Source organism: Mauremys reevesii, linkage group 3, assembly GCF_016161935.1.
Source record: "Mauremys reevesii isolate NIE-2019 linkage group 3, ASM1616193v1, whole genome shotgun sequence".
Taxonomy (NCBI): Eukaryota; Metazoa; Chordata; order Testudines; family Geoemydidae; genus Mauremys; species Mauremys reevesii.
This window is the reverse complement of record NC_052625.1, coordinates 185,480,288-185,494,969: the sequence shown is the minus strand read 5'-3', so window position 1 is coordinate 185,494,969 and position 14,682 is coordinate 185,480,288. Positions and strand designations below refer to the sequence as shown.

The 14,682-nt window shown below is 39.4% G+C and overlaps 1 protein-coding gene across 7 annotated transcripts in view; it reads right to left on the bottom strand.

Annotated features, from left to right (window-relative positions):
* Positions 1–1,031: 1,031 nt before the first annotated feature.
* The window catches only part of GEN1 (GEN1 Holliday junction 5' flap endonuclease), a 31,440-nt gene continuing 17,789 nt past the window's right edge, over positions 1,032–14,682 (bottom strand). For all 7 annotated transcript variants that reach the window (XM_039530357.1, XM_039530355.1, XM_039530359.1 and 4 more), the window contains 9 exons: positions 13,487–13,560; positions 12,787–12,878; positions 10,755–10,905; positions 10,602–10,638; positions 10,427–10,507; positions 8,302–8,432; positions 6,540–6,601; positions 5,809–5,952; positions 1,032–5,566 (listed from right to left, as the gene is read on the bottom strand). In XM_039530357.1, coding sequence (XP_039386291.1) covers positions 4,116–5,566; positions 5,809–5,952; positions 6,540–6,601; positions 8,302–8,432; positions 10,427–10,507; positions 10,602–10,638; positions 10,755–10,905; positions 12,787–12,878; positions 13,487–13,560 — 2,223 coding nt within the window. In that variant the 3' untranslated portion in view covers positions 1,032–4,115. The remainder of the gene's footprint in view (positions 5,567–5,808; positions 5,953–6,539; positions 6,602–8,301; positions 8,433–10,426; positions 10,508–10,601; positions 10,639–10,754; positions 10,906–12,786; positions 12,879–13,486; positions 13,561–14,682) is intronic.

The window sequence follows — 14,682 nt, the reverse complement described above, 5'->3', positions numbered from 1 at the left end:
GTTGAAAACATAGTAAATAAATAAAATCAGAAGCCCTCCTGCTTTAGCTTGTAGGTGGTTTGCGTGTCCATTATTTACCTGAGACAATTAAGAAAAATACCTCCATTAGCAGCCTAGACAGAGCTGCTGATGTGACTTGACTGAATTTAGAATAGTGCACTAGCATTGCACTTGCTAAAAGACCAAATGATGTGGAATCTGTACATCACACTGGGGCTAAGAGTAGCACACAGAACAATTAATGCTTCTCTCTACCAATGCAGAAGCAGTTTCAGCTGGGTTTTCTCCCTTCCTTTGTGTTTTTAGCACAGAACTAGGCCCTAATTAGGCAGAGCTCTTTAGCACAAGCACTTAAGCCAAGATTCATAATACTGAGGCACCTAAGTCCCAGTTTTAGGGTTCACTGTGATTCACAAACTCCTGCTGAACCATGTAGGCTGTTAAACTCATTGGCACCTACGTTTTTTTGGGTAAAAAGTTCCCTCAATACCTATGTTTCTGCCTCTAGGCATGCACACTGCTGCCTCGCTCAAGGCATCTGGACACCCATCTCCTGCCTAAGCCCCCAAGCGATTCACAGACTGGGGAAGATAGGTGTTCACACATCTAACTAATGTGTGGGGCCCGATCTGGTAGGTGTGCCCAGAACAAGCCTATCAGAAAAAAAAGATTAAAAATAAACATCAATATTATCTGTCAAATTTATCAAATAAAATCAGATTCCGCCAAATCTAGCTAAGAGGCATTCTGATGTTGGGGCTCCCTCAGTCTTTCCCTTTGAAACAGTGCCACTATGGATAAATAACTAAGAGTCACAGGGACAGACAGTGAGCAAGTGAATGCAAACATGAGAACAATTTTGTAGCATGAACTATTAAACACGGCTGTTTAAACTGTATAATGCTCTGATTTTTTCCCCTTGCAAGTCTCACTGTACAGTAGAGAGTGTAAACTTCTCTTCGCTAGTTTAACACATATTTTCCACAGAAATTAATAAAAAACCTATTAGTTTAATAGAAAAAAGAGCCACATTAAGTTAAAATCATGAAGAGATTGTTTTGGTACAAATTATATTTTGCAATATATAATTAATTACATTTTCAAACACTTAATTACTTTTGTCCACAACACTAAGAACTTTTTGAAAAAAATTCAGATACAACAAGCATAATAAAGGTAAACACATATCTTGGTCTTCAATACAAATGATACAATTAGATGGAAAATATTACGTATTATTGTATGTCTAGATGTTCATTTAGAAGTCTAGCACTACCACAATCGTTATTCAGTATAGGACAAAAGGTTTACTGGCCTAACAGTCTCCTAATTAGATTCAGCATATTTAATGCAAGATGACAAAACAGAAAAGTAACATTTCTAACACAGGTGAGTTTTTCTTCATTGGAAAGATGTTTCAAGCTTTACTTAACAGATTTACCAGCACAAGGCTATATGGTCTGTGCTAACTCAATGCAAGGGTGAGCTGAACTATCTTAGGACTGTTTTCCTCTCACATTGGTGTATGTCTTCACCACAGTTGCTCCTGATAATGGAGCTAAACAGGTGTAAAGCTTATGAAAGGTAGAGATGAATCAGACATTAGAAATTATATATTTCCTGTCTGTTGCACATACCTGAACCTGAGTTGTGGGACTGAATGTGGCTCTTACAGGGATTCCAAGAATACACGGATTCTCTGCAGTGCCGGAATCGTTGATATACTTTACATATCTGACCTCCATCATCCAAGGAAGTGGGTTCAAATCAGAATCCTGACAAAATACTAACAAGATATCATCCATCTATGCCAAGCAAAATTCATGACTGCAGTGGAACATCCTCGGAGAACACTTATAATGTCTAATAATCATCAGGCCCCATATTCCAAAAGGGAAAAATAGGAAAATGGTCACAAAATGGAGAGGACACTTGTTTTAAATGCTTAAAAATTCCAAATCTTATTCCATCAAAGCAAAAGAGTAGGAGCTGCATCTTTCTTTTTTCCTAGGTAAAGAAAGTACAGTTCTTCTTCCATCATTCAGTCTCCAAAATCAATGGGCAGTTTTAGAAACAATTAATACCTTCAAAAAGATAAAATCATAACCACATAAAAAGACAACCCTGTAAGTTACTTACAGCATTGGTCTCTCAAAATGTAGTAGTCCTGATCTAGTCAACCACTGATCCCTACTCACATTTTCTAGAAACTACATAATACAACTCATGAAGCATTTCATGAACACCTTTTCATATGTATACTAATGATTCTTTTGCTTCATTCCTTTATGTAGCTAGAATAAATGCTATTATTTTCAGAAGTAGTTTTAATCACTCTCTCTTGCCACCTGGCTGGACCAAGAAGGCTTGACCCTCCTAAGAAGGTACAGATCTTGAGTTTTCTATTTAAATGCTTCTCTTTTCCGTTCTATTTTATGTACTTATCACCTCCATTACTGTAGTATCTAAACACCTCACACTACTTAAATAATTTTACCTTCACAAACACCTGTGAGGTAAAGAAATACTATTTCCCCCATTTTACAGAAGAGGAACTCATGCAAAGTTATTGTAAAGGAACCATTTCTCCCCTTTCCTGGGAAACATACTGAAGAGAACTGTCCTGCAAGAGGGAAGGGGATTGATTAGTTGAGATCATAGGTTCTCCTTTTCTCTAACTTCTACAAATTCTGTAAACCTGACATTATTGCTTCTTGATCAAAAAGTCTTCACTGGCTGCTAGCTATGATGAAGTCATGCATAATTTCACGTACCGCAGCGATTCTCAAACTTTTTGTATTGTGACCCCCTTCATACAGCAAGCCTCTGTGACTCCCACCCCAAAATTAAAAATGGGTGTGTGTGTTAATTTAATATTAATTTAACTTAACAAGGGCTCAGGCCTGTCAGCCCCATCCATTGCCAGGCCCACCCATGGGCTGACAGCTCACGACCCCCACGTAACCATCTCATGACATCCAGCTTGAGAGGTCACCACCCCCAGCTTGCAAACCCCTGACCTACAGCAATGGGGTGATCTGTGGGAAATAGTATGTAGTGTGGGATATGTAGTCCCAGTCAACTGTATCTCTGTATTAACGGGTGGAAATTACTGTGTTGCTTTTTTGTTTTAAGTCTAATTTCAAGGCTCCTTTTACAAACAATGATTTAAAATATGTGATGCATGTAAATGAAGTTGCAATAGCAAATGTAATTTTAGGTTTCCTATAATTTAACCTCTTCTCTGCTATTACCTAAAGGCATGTCAAAACTTGCAGAGATTTCATTCTTCTTGTTCTGTAGCAAAAAAATGCCACCAGCTACAAACATTAATTTAATACAATTACATTTAAATAAAAGTGTAGAGACAGCAATTACAGAACTAGAATGCACCTAAAATACTCACTTTGAGTCCACTCAGCTGGCACTGATTCATGTGGTTATTTATCCTTTTCTGGACTAGGTGTGTGTTCTAGCAGTTTATTATAGGACATGTCAAGCAAATAAATTCCTCTACCCTAGACAAGCTCAACTGCTGAATTTATCTGGTCATTTATTTAAAAAATGCTCAACACCACTGGTAACCAAGTATTTGTAAGCCTGTTTTAAAGTTAACACCCCATCAAGAGAGTGGAGCACAATGGGGAATTTCAGTTACACAAAAGTTGTATCAGTTTGTCTTGCTGAGAACACCTGATAGCAGCATAGCACATTGTAACTATATTATGGGTCTATCCTTACAAGCCAAAAGGCTAATGCTTCATTAAATAAACCTTACCTCCTTTGGAATAAAATATCAACGTTGTATATTTTGTCCATGGCTATTGTTGTATACTTTGTCCATGGCTATGGTGCTTATGGCAAGAAAACACTATACAAGCAAATGGATTTCAGGGCATGTCAGCTGTACTCCTGGAACGGCATACTTTTGACAATGTTTACATTTCAAACTTCAGTACCAAGAAAGCAGGACTTCACAATGCTTTCTATTAATTATGACTATGTAAACTTCGCAATACAGTGTCTCTTGAGCTTGCATATACCAATGCCATGAACTACGTAAGAGTTTTAGACACCAAGTTAACTGTTTAACGTAATGTATTTTTAACGAAGTACTAATTGCTTTTGAGTCTTAGTTTGAGCCTTTCAGACAGAGGCAGGGGACTATCTACCCATACATCACAGTCATCATTTTTGCTTTGCTGCAGAGAAGAACAGGAATCTAATCTTTTAAATGATAGTATTGGGCTTGGAAAACTATTAGCTTCCACTACCGAGGCAGGTTTTGGAGATACTTGCATTGACAAGTTATTGCTAATTATTTTTAAATTTGCCTCTTTCTCTCTCCATTTAGTTGAAAGATTTGATCCTCCGTTACCCCTCTCCTTGGTGAGGTTTTCCTTCATCTGAGCTGGATTCAGTTGCCTCCGCTGTTTAATTCTGTAAGTCTGATTTTTATCCATCATAGTCCCATCATCACTGTCCTCACTAGAAGAATGTCTGTCATGGCACACACTCTTTTTAATGGAAGTTTTCCAAGTAGCTTGAGTACAGAATTTTCTAATGTGACAGTTATCTGTGGCCTTTGCTAACTTCAGTGATTCACCTTCGGAGTGCAAAGGCTCTGTTGCTTGACTTCTCAAACCCACAGACTTCAAACAGCTGTGTTTGGGGTGTTTTTGCTCCATTTGTACCAAGTTGCCAAGTGTTTTGTACTGTTCCTGGTAATTTTGTACACTAGAGACTTTCAGATATTTTTCTGATAACATTTTGATTTCTTTTGTGGTGTCACTTAATTGAATTGAAGGATAAGTGGAAACAGTCTCAGGAACTGATGTTTCTTTAATTTGTTTCAACAATTGTAAAGGTTTCGGTTGCACTATGTTTAGAGACAGTGCAGTATCTTTCTGCACAGACGTCTTCAGAAATATTCGTTCTCTTAAAGGCAACTTCTGAAGCTGTTCTACCAGATCAGTAGGGGTTGGAACCAAATACTCTGCACTGATGCAAGAATCATCATGAGATTGTGTGGCACCAGAATCTTTTGTGTTTTCCCTTGTTTTGTGCTGAACTGTACATGGTTGGCTTATACAATTATTAGATGCACCAAGCTCAGACACTGAACAACAGGCAGAATCAACATGTGCTGGTGAAATGCTGAATGAGGTTCCATCCCAATCAATGCCACTCAGTTGTAGACCAGCTATCACAGAAGAAACATAAGAGGATGATGCCTCAGGGAGTTGAGTAAACTGTGCTGGTGAAGTAAGAGAGTCATCTAAAACACTCTGATATTGAGTGTTGGGTGAAGCAGTTACAGGAAGGGTAGATACTGGGTTTTGTAACTGAACAATTACAGTGGAAAAATCTGCAGCTAAAAGGGAATCATTCGATTTGGAGATACTTTTCTCCTGCATTTGATTATCAGGAAGAGTTTTAAAATCTGACTTGGAATCCTGCTCAGGAAAGCTTTCACATGCAGATTGCAAATTCATCAGAGACAGAAGATCAGCAACGTTACCATCGATATTTGAGTGTTCTTTTTCTTTTGGTTTATTTTTCTTACCTGAAAAAACAAAGAGCATACATAATAGGTGTTTCTTTGTGTCAAAATAAAAAACAAAAATTAACCGTATAGTGCTAGCAGATGAAAAAGAGGAGATGGGATCTTACTAGGGCCACAATCTTCCACTGAATATGATGTATGAACAGCTATGGAAGAGCTGATGCAGTCCTGAAAATATCTTTATTATCTGTGTTATGGCAGTGCCCACAGAGTGCTAAGCATTGGCCAGCTTTCAAACTTACTTCTCTGTTTCCTTTCCAAAACTTCCAACTTTTCCACTTTATAGAAGTCAACAATGTCAGGATAGGCAGCCTGAAACAAAGCTTCTTCCTCTACTGTAACCACAAAGGACTCTGTGGGCTGATCATCTGCTGTAACATAATGCTCTAGAAAATTAACAAAAGCACATTAGGGCTGAGGGCATGGAGGAAGGGAAAGGACCAAAGCAAAAACAATGCAGTTCCCTTGTCGTTAACTACAATTTTCAAATATAAAGGTCAGTAGCAGGTTAGAGGTCAGACCCCGGTCATGTTAAGGCCCCTTTGCACCAGTCTGTCATGGGCAGTTGAGATTCCCCAATCATGGGGGATTTTTTCATGTGAAGTACTACCACCCTAATATAGGTGATATGCTGGGGCCAAGAAGGAATAAAACTGGAGTCCAATGTGCTGTTGTGGTCCCAAGTCAGTATAAGGGACATCTTTGCCCTCCTCCAAGCGTGCACCAAGTGCTGCTCTGACATGCCTAACAACTGCCACAGACAACCCCCACCCCAAGGGTTCATTGTTTGCATTTTTAATCAGTTTGATTTTAAGTGTGTGTTTTCTGCATATGTTCATAGAACAGTTGTCCACTCTGTACTACAGGTCACTTGTGCACACTGCTGGCTACCCACTTCCTTTAAAGGGGATTTTTGTCCACTGTTTTTGGTTACATTACAGGATAACCCATGCATGTATAAGACCACACCAACCTGGTTTTTGCCATTCAATTTCAAAACAAGGAATTCCATTTTTAACACGTGTCCTGACTATCCTGTGAAACAAAAGCAGACATGGTACCAACTTCACTAAATGATTTTGCTACAGCAAGAAATGTGAAAAATCACAAACCTATTGCAAAGTTTTAATTTAGTAATCTATGCAAATTAATCAGAGGGAAAAATTCTATTCCTCTATCAGTAGATTTAGTACAGATTCTAAAAATCAGAAGATTTGCTTTTAATATCTGTAATTTTTTCTTTGGTGCAGGTAAATAACAACTTTCAGTTCTTGACTTTGAACATTTAAACAGACCATTAGTGAATGTAAAAGTCATAAAAAGGTACCAGATGAGCATCACTGGAGAGTGAAGTCCCCTTCTCACAAGAGATACAAAGGCAGTGATACTGAAAAACTTCTTCATACTGCCCTGCCTATGGCCCTCAACCCTAGCATGGGGACAACCTGACACAGTAGTTGTGTCTCTGTTCATTAACTCCTTTTGTCTCTTTGCTCAGACTGGAGAGTTTTGAGCCAGAGAGATATTGCTTGGGGGGAAAATATTCATTTTATCTCCATTGTGCAGTTTAGTGTGTGTGTGTGGGGGGGTGCGCGCGCTGCCGATGTTTTTTTGTTACACTGACAGTTGCAACAGAACAGCCATCAGATGATAACTTAATCTCGCTATTGGCAGTGGATTTGAACCAGCAACTTAGAGGTTAAAAGGTTCCACATTCTACTAACACTCCTACAAACCATTCAGTCCCTGCTTTCAATATTTCTTTGGAACAGAATTCTGAATACCCACCAATGATCCTGCAAAAACTCACCTTACCACTTGTGCTATTGCCGATCTGTGAGCAGTCCCACTGAACTCAATGGAACTACTCACAATAAAGTAAAATGTGTAAATGTGTGCTAAAACAGGTTTTAGGCACTAATCCTGCATACATGGAAACTGGATGTGCTACACAGAAGCAGAAGGGGAAATTACTATCTATGTAATAGGCATAACTCTGTTCAGTGGTGGCTTTGCACCCATGCAGGAAAGGAGAGGGTAATCGGATGTCTTTGGCTATCCATGACGGTGCAGGACTGGCGATGAGATTGTCACAGGCACATACTGGCAATGTATGTGGGTATATCATCTAAGCAGTGCACAGCCTCTCTGCATCCCCTTTTTTGCTGAATTGGTAATAGAATTTGTGGTAATACTGAACTGAAAGTTTAACAGAGTTAGACAATAATGATATTCCGTCTTGACAAGAAGTATTGTACAATTCAACAGCAAGACCATTCACTGTTAGCCATAAGAGAAAAACCAGTAGGTATGACAAGAACTTCAGCTCCCCAGCTGCAACCTGTCACCTACTAAGATTTATAGACCACAGGCCTGATCGTGCATGGACTTCAATGAGCAAAGACTCATGCCCATAGTGCTTTATCTCATGTATAGTCCCATTGAAGTTGATAAGACTATGGCTAAAAGTGAGGCTGTGAAGAATCATGCCCTATAAACTAGCATTAAAAGAAACTTTTGTACACATTTTACTTTACACTTTATTTTTGTGTAGCCACAATGACAGAAATGCAGCACTGGTTTAAGCTTTTATCTTTTTCGAAAGGCAGCACATAGCTCAAGGATGAGGCAAAAGGGGGAAGTAAATTTTACTTCAGTAAGTAATAAGATTTTCTCCAGTGACAGAAGTGAACAGAAACATGGAGTGAATTAAAAAACTTCACAAATTACATTACCGTTTTGCCTGCAGTTGCTCTGTATCTGTCTGACCAGACTTTCTTTTGATCATGTCATAGCGTGTCAACAGTGACAACAGTTTCTTGCAAGCATACTGTTTGGTCCATTCCATCTTCTCAAAAGCAAGTCTCTGTTAAGAAATGCAACCGTAATACCTTCTTATTTTGTTGTTACAGTGTCCTTAACAGTTATCTCAATGAACACTTTAAATACGTATTACGTTTTATACATCGGTTTAATACCCACCTTATGGTAAGACACTAATGACCTCTCAGTGCAAGACGGCAGAATAATGGACATCCATAACAGGATAGATATAGCAGCCTGCTCAACTGAGAGTTAAGGGAGCAGTTGTGTAATAGCAGCAGCAGGAATGGGAAGGCCACATTGAAAGCTAAACATTTTCTCATCAGATTCTGATAACGTATCTCACCCATACATGCACACCCACAGATTTTTAATCACCTTCCACCAGAGTACTCATTAGTGGTCCATTGTCTATACACCATTCAAGTAAACAGTGCCATCAGTCTCAGAAGATGGAACATCAAAACAGATCATCTGCCCTGCCAGGAAAGGTGAGCCTTAATGTTAGCCTTGGAGATGACCTAACCAAGAAGGGTATAGTTTCCAACTTCTGTACATCAGTCCCAAAACAAAATGCAGATGGATAGTTCTCTGTTATGCCGCAAGAATCCACTTGGTAAGGTTCCACAATTATGTTGCTGGGTAGTCTGTAAATCAATCTGGAAGAGTCATTGTTCCAATGGACACTGAAATCACCCAGCACAATAAACCTGGGAGAATTCTATACTGGGCACAAGAACAAAATCACTCACTCAAGGCATAAAGGGCTGGCCTATTTAAGCCCTGTGATTAGCACTAAATGGCATCACCAATTTTTGCATTGTAAATATCAGTCTCAAATGCTACCTACAGACTTTTAGACAACGCTGTTCTAATGTAAGGGGACCTCTTCAACTGTGTCGATTAAATACAATTTGGTGTACACATTTCAATGATGTTTCCTTTTGTATTGATAGAGTACAACTAAAACACATCTTAGAATCTGATTAAATGTATAAGTGCAGAGTTCTTACTGGTAGGCTATTGGTAGCCAGGCTAGTTCAACAGCACAACGAAGGCATCGTTTATAGCACTAATCCTCAGAAGAGCAATACAACGTCAATATTGAAACAAATTTCTTGAAAGACGAGAACAGCGGTTCACAATTTTTTTATTTTTATGATGGAGCTCCCTTTGCTACAAATTAGGAAATGGATATTACTTGTGTCCTTCTTACCAACCCATGATAGTTGCCACCAAATTCTTTTTTATTCTGTCCAGTCTCTCTCATGTGTTCTCTGCCCTCTCTCTCTCCCTTGCACACTTTCCTTCTCTCTATAAGGTTGTTATTTTTAGCTATTTCTTTGCGCCCCCCCATTATTTTCTTGTTTACTGGATCCTCCTTCTCCTTTCCCACTAGGCAGAAAAAGCTACATCCTGCTCACCCACTATGGTCCTATCTATTAGTGGGCCAGATCCGTAGCTACTATAAATCATACTAGTTTCACTGAAGTCGGTTGTGCTGTGCTGATTTACACCAGATGAGGATTTCACCCATTGTACTTGAAAACGGTGTTAATGATACATTGCTATCTCTCTCTTACGCACACTGTAGGCTGATAAAAATCTATATCCACTCACATAACCTCTAGGAAGCATGCCAGGGCAGATCTTTAAATTTTTGGGATGATGGACCTTCCCAGAAAAGCCTCCAAATTTGGTAGGTGGCAATTCAGAACTGGTAAGTGAGAGCTAGCTGCCATAACTCCTCAACAATTCAGGACAGGATGTGAAAAGGAACTTCAGATCTAACTAAAGCTGCAGTACTTGTGAGTGATCCTGTTTTCCAGTTCCTCTTACTACATTGTCCCCTTCTACAGCTATTCTAAGGCCTTAATTTCAGATTTCCAAACAAACATGTATATTAAAGTTGTTACAAGGTTCTTACATTCTTCCCACTGATAAAAGTTACTAATTAACATTAATATTCTCAAGTGCATTGCATACTAACAAATGCAACGTGTCAAAGAGCTAGATTCTCTATGTATCATTCTATACCTGAAAGGACAATAAATTTGGCCTCTGGCGCTCCATTATCCTGACCAGTTTGTTTTTGTTTACAAGAAATTCTTCGATAACCTTGAAATAAAGCAAAAAGAGGACATTTAGAAGAAAGTTAGCTGGAAATCCATTCACTGATTAAAAATGAACCTTTAGCAGGCATTTTAGTTACCTCAGAAAATGGAAAGCCCTCACAACCTCTAGCTTTTCTGCAAGTAAAATATACACATTAGGAACAAGCTAGAAATGTGTGTGATGCAGGACTTGCATGCTCACCCTGCACCTGAAAGCAATGAGGAGCAGTTCATTTTGAAGACATTCCTACTTTCTGATATTGTCCTCCACTGCATTTGTCTGTTTCACTCGTTCTGAACAATGCCACTCACAAGGGCAGCAGTATTGGTTGTCATGTGGTTCACAGGACTTAACACTTCCACACAGTTTACATCCACTGAGCTCATGGTCCTTACAAGAGCCTACAGAAAAAGGAAGAAAGAGAATGAGATGAACCATGTTTCCCAAACTACACAAGAGTGTTTCATAAAGTTGAGTATACGTGGGTATATCACCAAAAGCTGCTGTATACAGAGCTAAGCACACTAGCAATAATGAGTGAGAGTTACAATGAAAATCAGATTTTTCTTGTTAGTTCAAATGTTGCAGAATGTTATTCTGTAAAATTATCTCTTTAAAGACCCACAAATATCATGCATATGTGACACAGTTACAAAACTGTGGAATGAATGACTGTCTCTCTCTCTTCCCACCCCCTCCTTCCCCCTAAAAATTTCTTGCTGTAAGCAGCATTGGGTTTGAACTGAAGGTGCCAGATAGATGGTGCCTTGAGACTGAATGCCACTTTAAAAATAAAATCCAGACACAGTAAGAAGAATAGCAATGCAAATGTCTTCTGCTAATATATCTCAATCCTGTCAATGGAGGGCCCGCCAGCATGAATGACTGAGTAGTTCAGTCTCAATGTCAGTTCAGTCTTTGCTCTCTTTATTGACACTGCCAAAAAGGTGCCAACTACGACGGCAGTTTGTGATGTAAATAACTGCCCAAACTAGACCTATACCACCTAACAGCAATTCAATAGTAACATCTTCTGCACACCTCCAACAGGGCCTAGGCTTGTACCAGTGGCCTGCAGGTTTAAAAAAAGCTAATCCAGAAGTTGAGACCTGCATGAAAAGCAATTTTTAATGCAAGTCATTTAAAATATTTTAAAGGGCATTATCCTTTTTCAAAAGGCATTATACAGTAACTCCTCACTTAAAGTCGTCCCGGTTAACACTGTTTCGTTGTTATGTTGCTGATCAACTAGGGAACATGCTCGTTTAAAGTTGTGCAATGCTCCCTTCTAATGTCATTTGGCAGCTGCCTGCTTTGTCCACTGCTTGCAGGAAGAGCAGCCTATTGCAGCTAGCTGGTGCGGGCTTGGAACCAGGGTGGACCGGCAGCCCCCCAGCAGCTCCCCACTCCCCTAAGTTCCCTGTGCTGCAGCTGCCCAGCTATCAATTGGGCAGTTCAGCTGTCCCTCCCCCCACTGCCATGTGCTGCTCCTGCCCTCTGCCTTGGAGATGCTCCCAGAGACTCCTGCTTGCTGTGCAGGGGGGGATAATGTCAGGGTGTCCCCCTCCCCACTGCTCCTGCACCTCACTTACCCCTTCTCCATAAAGAGCAGGGAGAGGACATGATGGGGAGAGAGAGAGAGCGCTTGGGGCAGCAGCTGCTGTCTCAATTTCCTGATCCACTTAAAAAGACAATGCACTTAAGAGTGGGTCAGCTTACTTAAAGGGGCAGTGTGCATCTCTCTCTCTCCCACACACAAGGTGTGTGTCTGTCTCTGTCTGCTTGTTGTCTCCCCTCCCTCGTGTTCGTGCTGCCTTGTGTGAGAGGCTACATTAACAACCCTTGACGGCTCAGCCGAGTGCTAGTTCATCATTTAGCAGCAAGGCATTCCGTGGGAAATATCCCTCCCTCTTCCACCTTCTAACTTCAATCTCAACCAAGCTTCATAATCATCATAGCGGTGAACAGTATAAAATTGTTTGTTTAAAACATATACTGTGTGTATATCTATATAATATATAGTTTTTTGTCTGGTGAAAAAAATTTCCCTGGAACCTAACCCTCCCAGTAACAATAATTCTTATGGGGAAACTGGATTCGCTTAACATCGTTTTGCTTTAAGTCACATTTTTCAGGAACATAACTACAACGTTAAGTGAGGAGTTACCATACTTATAAGGCTCCACAATGGAGGGCAGCCTCATTACCCAGGGACGCTGCTGGGGGGAGCAAATAAAATGTACATCAAATTAAAACAAAAATCTACCCGTTTTCATACCGACCTGGATGATGGCACACAGAACAATGAGTCATCTTGTTAACTGTTAGAACAGATGCATTACCACATTGAAGCTGTCCTTTCCATTGATCAAACCTAAAATTATATTACAAATGTTAATATAATGCAATCCTATAGCTTATTCATTCAAATTCCACCACTTAAATTAAGTATGGGGGAAAAAAAAATCATACCATCTAATTCATCCTCTTAAAATTATTCAGTTTTCCATTACACAATTTGTTTCAGTAAATACACTTGAGTATGTACTATGGATTGTTGGGATATCTAGCTTTGAGAATCATTGGGGCAATAGTCATACCAGACAACATTAGAATCTAAAGACCCGATCCAAAGCCCTTTAAAGTTAATGAGAGAGTCTTTCCAAATTACTTTTGTGGGCTTGGGATCAGGATCTCCCTCCTCTGATCCTGCAAACATGCATTACTGTTTGCAAGAATAGGGACTAGGAGTTAATGCAATTTTAAGCAATAACTAACTTTAAAAAAAATAGTTCGCCTGGAAGAATGTATTGTTTGAATACACAGCTGATCATCATGTAAGAAATTTAATATTTTGTTTCCTTAAAAATTAAAACATGAGTAGCATAGACTCAGGTTCAAAGTGCATCATAAAACTGGCTTTCAATAAGACAATTTAAAACACTGAAATATTTCAGGAGACAAGACAAACTTTAACTTTACCTCTGCAGTAAATTTTGACCTCGCAAAGTCCCAATTAACTTTAAAGCTTGTTCTTTTCCAACTCCTGGCACTCCCTTTTAGAGAGAGGAAAACATGGTACATATTAAAGTTTAAACTAATGTAAAACATTGATATCTGTTAGCTGTAATATAACACTATTTTGTACAGTCTTTCACACAAACTGCATCCCAAATGCTTTACAGAATTCATACATTAAAAGAGAAAAAGAAAAGAAATTCGAGGACTGAGTAGGGGTGCATAAATTGGTTTTGACAAAGATCTGAAATGAGCAATAAGGCAGACACAAATAGGAAGGTAGTTTTAAATGACAGGAGATGCAGAAAAGGGTCTTGCACTAACAGTGGCCTGATAGTGTGGAAAAGAGAGAGGAGGTACCAGTATTAGATGACAGGAAAGTAAAGTAGAGAAAAAACAGTGACAGACAGGAGCAATTTCAAGAAGGGTTGTGTAAACCAGGAGGATAATTTTCAACTGTGTGTCTTGATGTGACTGGAAAGACAATCAAAAGAGAAGGTCACTTTTGTTTACATGTCTCAGTAGGGGAATAACATTCTCATCAGCAGAGGTCTGAGAAGCTGGGACTTTGAGGAGTTCCATGGAGAAGGGAGCTTCCATTGTCTTGATAAAAAGAGATAAAGACATGGGTTTGGATTTCAGAGATACAGTACACACTATAATGTATTCAATATTGTGGAAGTGGTGGAAGACAGGCTAGCAGACTTCAGGCCTAGCAGGAAAGGTGGGCGCTTAAGGAACCTTTGTGCCCTCTCAACTCTGGGTTGCTCTGGGGACTGGAGAGGCTCCTGACATAACCTACAAAGCTCTAGAACCTACCTTATGGGAGCTTCCCCATTCTGCTCTCTGGGCCATAGCACTGCCCAGAAGCTTCTCAACAGTACATGCTGTACTACAGTCTTGCCATTGATATGTCCAACACACACTTCTACCTGTGCCAGTGACTCTTACAGCTCCTTTATGCCACGTGTAAAGGAGCCAGAACAGGAGTGAGAATATCACCCTGGATCTTAAATTTAAAAAAAAAAAGTAACGAAAGGATTAATAAGCACAAAAACTCTTTAAGGAAGCCCACCTGCCAAATCAAAATAATGATTGTAAAAGAGAGTCACTTTAAAGAACATTTAATTTTTATTAAAAAGAATCAGTATGTAACTTGA